Source organism: Biomphalaria glabrata, chromosome 9 (genome assembly GCF_947242115.1).
Source record: "Biomphalaria glabrata chromosome 9, xgBioGlab47.1, whole genome shotgun sequence".
In the NCBI taxonomy this organism is placed as follows: domain Eukaryota; kingdom Metazoa; phylum Mollusca; class Gastropoda; family Planorbidae; genus Biomphalaria; species Biomphalaria glabrata.
This window is the reverse complement of record NC_074719.1, coordinates 25,034,332-25,044,680: the sequence shown is the minus strand read 5'-3', so window position 1 is coordinate 25,044,680 and position 10,349 is coordinate 25,034,332. Positions and strand designations below refer to the sequence as shown.

Below are 10,349 nucleotides of genomic sequence, written 5' to 3'. Positions count from 1 at the left end.
CTTAATTCCGTCCCCCCCCCACCGGGGGGGGGATTTCATTTCGGGGGGGGGTTTGAACCCCAAGAACCCCCCCCCCTGGCTACGCCCATGACTAGCTTTAACTAAATTTCTATCCAAACTTTCGTGTGAATACATTTCCTACCTCTGGACATTAGCGGAGTATTGGTCCAGGCTGACTCTACTGGACATTAGCGAAGTATTGGTCCAGGCTGACCTTACTGGGCATTCGCGAAGTATTGGTCCAGGCTGACTCTACTGGACATTAGCGAAGTATCTGACTCTACTGGACATTAGCGAAGTATCTGACTCTACTGGACATTAGCGAAGTATTGGTCCAGGCTGACTCTACTGGACATTAGCGAAGTATTGGTCCAGGCTGACTCTAATGGACATTAGCGAAGTATTGGTCCAGGCTGACCCTACTGGGCCTTCGCGAAGTATTGGTCCAGGCTGACTCTACTGGACATTAGCGAAGTATTAGTCCAACCTGACCCTACACTTGTTGGTCTACAACTTCGAAATTGTTTTACTTTTTTAAGTAACAACGTGCAATCAATGAATGAGCAAGAGCCATGCACTGATAGTAAGTCAATGGTTTAAAATGATCTTGAAAGAATAGATGATATAGACATGAATGAATTTGAAATAATAAAAGTAATCAACAGTGGGGGAAATATAAATGACGGCATTTGTTTCATAAAGACATTTATTTGTAAAGCAACGATATGGTGACAATACCGACAGAATAAAACAAATTTATAAACAAGCCATATAAAAAAAATTAAATTTGAAATAAATCAAGACTAACAATAATAAATCTGTGCGATTAGAAATATTGTTACAAATTGTTTTTATTTAGCGCAATGGTATGCTTTTATCTTTCTCAATACGCTAAGATCCAATCACTTGTCTGGACCAGTTGGAAAACGGTAGTGGGAGAAGTAAAAGTTTGTTTTGGACTGAATCACAAAGTAACATTTTATGTTGGACTGAATCACAAAGTAACATTTTATGTTGGACTGAATCACAAAGTAACATTTTATTTTGGACTGAATCACAAAGTAACATTTTATGTTGGACTGAATCACAAAGTAAATTTGCCTCTTTTTATAACGCTAATATCAACATGTCTGTCTGATAAAAAAAAGTTTGTAGGACTCAAGGGGTTGAAGCATTTTGGTTGTAAAGGAAGTCATTTCTGATAACAAAGATATATAACAGTGACGCATCTTTTGCAAGAGTGTCCGCAGCTCCGAGAGCTGCGGGGTAGTTTGTCTGCAGAGTCACTTGACCTGTATGGGAGCTTAAAGGCACTACGCCTAACAGCAGAGTTTCTTGCCAAGGCTCTACGGGAGGACTGATCCTTCCAGCCTTGCCACCAATTGGAGTTCATCTCAGATAACAAAGATAAGATAAGAAATACACTGACAAAGATGAGAGATAAGGGAGAGCTAAGGGAAGCAATCAAGTCAATTAATTTAATTATTGTGGGCTGTGTGGTCAAAACCGCTTGGCTGTCTATCAAGGGGGAGGGGGCTTGAGTTCGACACTCAACTAGGGCAGAGTTGTGTTTACTGAGCGCCTAAAACAGCACGGAAAACATTCTCCCAGTGACCCCCTCCCACTGGTTCACAAAAGAGATTAGATTATAACGCTCTGAGCATGCCATACGTTGGAAAGTTGTGCTATATACAAGCAATTAAAAAAAATTACTGGGAGTAACTTAAAAAAAACAACTAAACCTATATTGAAGTATCCTATATTAGGAGCGCCTGGAAATCAGACATTGTAAAATATAAGAAAAAGTCCTGGAAATCTCAGGAAATTATTAAAATCTTTAGAAACCTCATACAAATCTCAAACTAATGAAGAATTACTTGAGGTCAACAATTTTCGTAGATAGATTGAAACATTTGGTTATTCTTGCTATTGAGCGTGATCTATGAAGAAATATAATTTTTATGATATGCTGTGTGACTTCGCTACACGCAAGGCAGGGGCGTAACTATTGATTTGGGGGCCCGGGGGGATTGACCTCTTTGGGGGCCCCTTGCATTTTGACATTCGACATATGACATGGGATAATGTACTCAAAAATATATAAGCCCCAAATCAAATTGGTTTCTTATATCAGTAAACTTAACAAAAAGTAATCAAGACTCTTTTAATGAATAATACCTTTGTTTATTAGTTAAATAATGCACAAGTGACAAATCTAAATTGATATCGCTTCACGTCGTGCATTCTGTGCAGCAAAGACATCTATAACATCAACTACATCGATACTTTCTAGTATTTGTGACTTCACTGACATTAAAGCCATGATAAGCCTTTCTTGTGTCATTGTGCTCCTGAGATAGCTTTTGATGAAGTTGAGCTTTGAGAATGATCTCTCACATGACGTAATGGAAGTGGCCTGAGTTAGAAGTATTCGGAGGAGGTTGCAAAGTTTGAGCACATGTAATTACCATATGAAGCCTATTTCCTCAATTGGTGATTGTATTACTGGTTTGTTGACGAAAAGTGCTCGTGCATCAATGACATCATTGAAAAAGCGATTTGCCATTTATTTCATCATACAAACAGGAAAAGTAGCACAGTTTGTCATAAGCTGGTCTTCATCTAACAGGTGTCTTGGTTCAAGAAGAAACCCTAAGGTATCCATTTTCTTTCCAGCCTTTGAAATCTGCCCTTCATCTCCATATGAAATCTGTCCAGCACTTCTGTCGCAACACGTTTGAATTGCAGTTCTATTGACAGTCCTACATTAGAACTCAACTTCCCATCTAGTCTTTTCTTTCTTCTGGTTGTTTTGATTACAGGGAATCCATAGTATTCAATACCTTCTTTTGCTTTTTAGATGGATTGGGTTTTTGTCAGTTTCTCATCATTTTGCAGAAAGCATGAAAGGGTACTCATTTCTTTAGCAGCTTCCCGTATATGCAGTCCAGACTTTTGCAGTTTCTTCTGAACTATATTAATTGGGCGCAAGAGCTTTGACCAGAATTCAAGATAGGCAAAAAATTCTTAATTTTCCACTGCATGAAGAAGATTATGTGCTAATATTATAATGGTATTACGTCATTGTTGGTTGTTTATGTTTTGTGCGCAAGCAAAAGGATTCAGAGCAGACAAAAGTGGGAAAGATCCATATCTGGTTATGCTCAAGTATAGAAATACTCCGATAAGTGGACTGCCTTATTCACCATCACAACTGCTGACGAGTAGAAGACTCAGGGAATCATTTCAACTGATCCCAAACTGAGACATTACTCAACGAACGGCAGATGAAAAGCAAAGTGAAATACAATGCAAAAGAAAGACTACCTAAAGATTATTCTGTCGGAGAGTTCGTCTAGGTCAAACATGGCAGAAAGCAGTTGTCATAAAAAAAAAAAACATTCAGCACCCAGATCTTACATGTAGTCGCTGAATGAACTCTTTATGTTGTCTTTTGTATTTATGTGTATTTTTCTGTTGTGTTGTCTTTATATGAGAAACGAGTCCTTGTAATCAAAATTGTAATCACAACAAATTTCCGTAAGGATCAATAAAGCAGTCTTAGTCTTAGTCTTAGTCTTAAAGACAAACGGAAAAACATACAGAAGAAATCAACATTTTTTTAGTAAGAGGTTCGATGAAGACATCTCTGGGTACTATGATACCGATGGAGACAATGAACTGCAAACTGTTGAAACAAACGAAACAGACAGTTATAGACCAACGTCTAGAGAACTTGTTGTGCCAGTCAAGACAACCAGCAGTGGACGAATTGTTAAAGTTCCTAGTAGCCAGGGCCGGCCTTAGGCCACTGCAGCCTATGCGGTCGCAGTGGGCCCCGCGCTTTCATAGGACCCGCGCTAATTCTAACTGTACATTATTAAATTAAACCATTATAACGTATATAAAATAACAGGGTTTTCGCGACCTCCTGATTTTCCAGGGCCTCCGTGAAATCTCATGAAAAGGCTAAATATACGATAAAGTCCCGAACTTTTTTTGAATTTATTCAAATCTCCTGAAGAATAGACGAAATTGACATTTTGGGGTGCCTATAAATAAAAAGTGGCATTGCGAGCTTTCATTTGATAAAAATTTATTGCAAAGACGAAAGTAGGCCTATTTTCTAATTAAAAAAAAATAATTTTGACATTATGCTCATCCCTACCCAGACTAGGCCCAGCGCGATCCGTTTCGCATAGGGCCCCGCAAATGCTACCCTGCTAGTAGATATCACTCTTAAGAACTTTAAAAGGAAGGGTGTGATAATAACTTCAAAAGGAAGGATGTGCTAATATTATATGATATTACGTCATTGTTTTTTGTTTATGTTTTGTGCGAAAGCAAAAGGATTAGATGGAAATAAAAATAGAGTTTCCATTGGATTGAGGAAAGATGAATAGAGGGGTAATAACTCGAGTGTGAAGTTTAATTCTGAAATTATAGACGCCAAACCCGAATAATGAACTATTCTAGCATTATTAAAAATTACTTTTGGATCTGTTATATTCGATTCTGTAAATTTTGCTTCAAGGTTAATTAGTGTAGCCATAAAATACTCGCCATTTAGATCTATTATTAGTAAGGTAACAAGATACCTGGAATTCGCTGTATATCATGCAGTTTATTCGTGGCAACAAAGTTTAAAATGTAAAACTAACATTAAAAAAACCTTTGATCTCTGTGGGAAAAAATATTTTTAAAATGTCAACAAAGTCAACGTAATGATAGACCTAGATCTAGGTTTAGTCTTTGTAATAAATTTAATCCATAAATGTTGAAAAAAAAAAGACACCCGTTGACACTATTTGTCAATCAAATATATTAATTTATGTATTTACAAATAAATTTCGGACACCCATTTGGGGCCCCCCCCCTAGGTGGGGGCCCGGGGGGATTTTAAAATTCTCCCCCCATCCCCCCCCTTTAGTTACACCACTGACGCAAGGCTCGTAAAGTAATTCTGTAAGTAGTAAAGAATGAATAAAATGCAAAGACGAAAGTATTTTCTAATATAAACTCTTAATTGTTACTTATAATCCGTATCCCTACCCAATCTGGGCCCCGCGAATTCCGTTTCGCATAGGGCCCCACAACGCCGCTAAATTTACGCGAGGTTGAAATAAAAATAAAGAGTCATCTTTCTTTGTCACAACGGTCCGGCCCTGCTATTTCGTGACGGGTGAATAGTACTTTTTCTCCCCCCCCCTTTTATTTTTCGTAGGGTAACTCTAGTTCGTCCGACTTGTAGAAATAAAAGAGTGTTCTTTCCTTTACTTCTACTTGCGTGTACAAACTCTTGAGCCGAGAAGAGAATTATATATATAGATGATGCAAACAACAGCGTCATGAATGTCATCTATTTACTGGTTTTCATCCATGCATTTTTTTTTATTTCAGTGTGCATTGTAAAATTTATATTAAAAAATTATTATATACTTTTTTTTTTTTCAAATTAATTTTATTTCATTCTATAAATTCTGTTTAGTGAATAGTGTTTAGCTTTGTTTTTTTCCCCATAAAATAATTGTTTACAGAGGTGATGAAATCATCTTATATCCTCCAAGTTCACCAATTAGTTTAAGAAAAACTCATAAAAGTCTATTATTTGGAAGGTGGTTGGAGAGACGGGAACATTACTATGAGAAATTCAGCTCTTCTTTCGTGGTCAAAGATAAGCACATTTCGCATTTCCTATGAACTTGAAGATGGCTAAAGGGTCCAATCCTTGCTTTAAAAAGCCAGCCGCATACATGGCATGGGGTAAGTTGGGATCTGTTGCAGATAAGCCTGGCTTCTTCTCTAAGACCCTTGTTAGCTTTGCGTTCTTTCATACTAGGAAATACATAGATCTAAAAGAAGATTATATGGAGAATATTTAATTAATCTGAAGAGAACAATACATTGCAAGGTAAACAACGTTTCAGACCATTCACGTATGTTGATTATGTTGATTATGTACGTTGTTCACAGCTAAAGAAATATGGTCTATTACAATTAGCATCATTTAATCTGTGGGCATTATAGCGTAGAGAAATACAATCCTCGTCGCCCAGATAGTTGTCTGGTTGGTCGTCGTAGAAAAAAATTGAATTCAAGCTCGTGTCAAAAGGTTGACCATCTTCTGACCAAATGAATTGACCTTCAGTTACAAGGTCGTCCAGCCCTACCCAGATGTTATGCTGTGTTGTGTAGGCCAGGTCAGCGATAAGTTCCAGTTTGTCCAAAGTTTTTGGTGCATAGAGCATCGAATTCATGCAGTGACATGCTTCTAGAGCCTGGAGGTAGGTTACAGGCACATAGAAGTAGGCCATGTTGACGGTCGTCAAGTTGAATGTGTGAAGACTGAAACACAGAGAAACACAGATCAGAACACAGATCAGAACACAGGTCAGAACACAGGTCAGAACACAGATCAGAACACAGATCAGAACACAGGTCAGAACACAGGTCAGAACACAGGTCAGAACACAGATCAGAACACAGGAATGAGAAGTTTTCAAAGTTAATCTCAAAATGTCTATTCTGACAATGTTTCTTTCTTTCTCTGAATCTCTCTTTTTTCGCTCTCTTTTTCTCTTTCTCTTTCTCTCTATAATCCGATTGTTCTCGTTTTAGCTTTCTTCTGTCACTCGAGCCAAATATTGTTTACTCTAGAGGTCACAGAGTAAGTGATGAAAGGTCAACATGTATTAGAAATAGTAGAAATAAAACAAGGTTACAAAGACAGTTGGTGTGGTCCCAGGCAGGTAAAAAGGCAGGTTTCAATATTATCAGAATAAAATTCTATGAAAGACAAATGACAGAAAATAATGAAGAAAAAAAGGTTAACAGATCTTGAGTGGTGCCCCAGCGGTCCAGCAGACCGAAGGATAGGTGAAAGTGAATGTGAAGTTAGATGTGAACCTGGCCTAACTGATGTCTTATACTAAGATAATATAATATAAGATAATTTTTATTGATCCAATCAAATGGAAATTCGTTTGACTACAATTGACAGCCTCAGCGTAACTACTGTGCAATAATAACATGGATGCAAATACGAACAACATTCACATCTTGGTGATAATGAATATGTAATTGATCTAATTGTTTTGTAAAGTGCCAATCTCTTATTCCTCAACAATAAAACATTTCCGTAAAACAAAATTTTAAAAAAAATCTTTTTTTCTTTGGTTAGGTGTTCTATAGTGCTGCAATTTTGATGCAGTTCACGCGATAATATGAAAAACTACTTATTAATTGTTGTTTTAAATTATGTCTGACTTATATGTATATTAAATAATTTTTTTCTCTTTAAAAAATAGTAAACATTTTTTGTGTATAAATATAGTACTAAGTATAACAGAACTTACATAACTTAACAATAAAAATTACAACCGTTTGCATAAATGTGTTTAAAATATGGTATAATGCTACTTTCCCTTATAAAGAGACTCATGTGTTTGTTACTGTAAATAGTGAATAGTTGTAAAAGTGGTGTATTTTTATGAAGAAACTGCTTGCATAAGTGATTTAATAAATTAGACTTTTCGCTTTCAGAAAAGAAAAAAGGAGCCGTTGCAACATTACTTTGAATGGTCTAAAATATTGTGATATCGGATTTTCACTATCTTTTCTAGTTTACGAGATCTAAACGGGACGGACGGACAGACAGGTCACACAAAACTAATAGCGTCTTTTCCTCTTTCGGGGGCCGCTAACGGCATGCGGAATAGATGTTTATAATTAAAAAGCAACAAGAATAGGTACAAATATAGAGCTTACACTGCTTATATTAAGTGTAATTCTATCAGTTATACAGATTTAATCATGTAATTAATTTGTAATATATCTAGAATAACAACATTACATTTGTGCGATTAAATCAGATAGATACAATGTTCTGAATCCAGATCATATTTGTTTCGCTCCTATTTTTCTTTGAACTCACCTGAACCCTTCATAGGCGTCATCCCTCGGAAGCACGTAGAGGTCACCTTCTTGTAGAGTTGGTCCAGGCTGTAAGGGAGACAGCTTGCCGCCAGGGGTACACATACTAGTGACTTCATCGAACATAAAGCTATAGCAGTTAGTAGCAAACCTTGACAAACAAAAACAAAACCCAAAGTTTTCTGAAGTTTAAAGGTTGATTATGTTTAAATCAGGGCCGGTCTTACAGATTGCGGGGCCCTATGCGAAACGGATTGCGGTAAGGGTTAGGGTTCTTAGTTGTGATAAGGATAATAAGTGAAAAGTAAGATTTTGTATTAAAAAATAAATTCGTCTTTGCATTTTATTCATACTTTACTAATTGAAAAATCACTGTCAAATTAACTTTACGAACCATCTACATTAGATAAAAGATTTCCAACAAAAAGCCGATAAACATTCAGATCTGCCTTTTATATTTACTATCGACTAGCAAAATATCGCTTTTTTAAGACGTCGAAATAGATTTAGATCTATAATTGTATACCAGTGACTATTAAAGTAAATTAAGAATTCGAACTTCTTGTTTTGGTTAAAATTCGCCTTATTAATACATTTTTATTAAATGAAAACTGACAATGACGTTTTTTTTTTTTAATCGCTATTAGGATTGACGTTTTCCATATTGAATGACACCCCGAAATTACAATTTTGTCTGTTTCTTAAGAGATTTCCATCAGTTTTCAGAAGATTTTAATAATTGCAGGAGATTTTCATGACTTTTTCGTATATTTTAAAATTTCAGGAGAATTCCAGGAACCCTTTAATAATAAGTTAAAATGGTTTAATGTAATAATTTACACCTAGAATACGCGCGGAGCCTATGAAATTGCGGGGCCCACTGCGGCCGCATATGTTGCAGTGGCCTTAGACCGGCCCTGGCTTAAATTAATAAATTATGCTCATTGTACAAGAGTATAGGCTTTTAGCGTTTTTATAGCCATGACTTGTGTGAGTTTTAAATGTGCATTATACAAATACATAGACTTAATGTCTATAGGATGGACATTCATAAAGTACAATTATAACATTTAGAGATTTCATGTTTATTTTTACAAAGCTTACATCAACTCACACTGTCTGTCTGTTTGATCAAAGGTGTGCCCACGTTATTTCTCCCACACCAATTCTCGTAACAAGTTGAAACTTTTCACAAATATTCTTTGGCATAGACAAGACATGAATCAATAAAATAAATAAACCAATTTGTCATAACCTTAACATGGGCGTAGCTGGGGGGGGGGTTGGACCCCCACCCCCCAAATGAAATCCCCTCCCCGCAAGGGGAGGGATCGGAATTTAGTGACTGATTTTTTGCTTTGATTTTGTTTATTTTAGTTGATATTTTAATACTAAACCATCACTTGCCACAGCGCAGCCAATGGGTTTTTGAGTTTAGAACCCCTACCAGAGGGTTTTGCAGTCAAACCCCCCTCTTCTATAAAACAAAACAAAACACAAATAATGTAAACGACAATCCCCAAATTCCAAGAGCATAGCTAAGGAAGATTTTGATTTTAAAACCCCATCCGAATAAAAACCCCTCTTCAATATAAGACTATCCATACATCAGTCACCAGATTCTAGCCAAGAGGAGTTTTGTGTTTAACCCCGCCCCCCTCCAGCGGGGTTTGAAGCTGAAAACCACCTTTTCAATATAAAAAAAGCAAATTACACACTCCAAATTCTATGAGCGTAACCAAAGGGGGTTTTGAGTTTAAACCCCCTACAGCGGTGTTTGAAGCTAAAAAATATCTCTTCAATATAAAAACAAACAAATTACACCCTCAAAATTCTATGAGAGTAGCCAAAGGGATTCTTTAGTTTAAACCCCCATTCAACGGGGTTTGAAGCTAAAAAAATACCTCTTCAGTATAAAAACAAGCGAATTACGCACTCAAAATTATATGAGCGTAGCCAAGCCAAGGGTGATTTTGAGTTTAAACCCCCTTCCCCAGAGGGCTTTTTTTTTAAAGTTTAAAATCCCTCCAGTTGGTTTTAGTTTAAATACCCCCATACAGAGAGGTTTGGTTGTTTCAAAACCTCTATCTTCAATTTTATTCTAAAAGCAAACTACAGTCACCAAATTCTATGAACGTAGCTATGAATTTGTTAAAAAAAAAACCTCCAGAGATTTAGTTTAGGACCCCCCAACAAATGATATTGACGATAAAACTTCCCTTTTCGATATAAAATCTAAAGCAAACTACAGTCGCCTATTTCCAAAAGCGTAGCCAAGAGAGGTTACACATTTCTACCAGTGGCTGGGCTCAATTAATAAAGTGCAGTGAATAGTCATCGGCCGAAAATGAAAAAGACTCAACAAAGATGGCTAAGACGGATTTTAGAAGTCAGTTATAGAGATCGGGTCTCAATCA

General features: G+C 36.6%; 1 protein-coding gene across 1 annotated transcript; it reads right to left on the bottom strand.

Moving 5' to 3' along the window:
- Window positions 1–5,819: 5,819 nt before the first annotated feature.
- LOC106069402 (collectin-10-like) lies at window positions 5,820–8,070 on the bottom strand. The gene is made up of 2 exons (XM_013229058.2): window positions 7,934–8,070; window positions 5,820–6,345 (listed from the first exon to the last, which is right to left on the bottom strand). The coding sequence occupies exons 1-2, from the start codon at window positions 8,056–8,058 to the stop codon at window positions 5,955–5,957; spliced, it is 516 nt and encodes a 171-aa protein (XP_013084512.2). The 5' UTR covers window positions 8,059–8,070; the 3' UTR covers window positions 5,820–5,954.
- Between the last annotated feature and the right edge of the window lie 2,279 nt (window positions 8,071–10,349).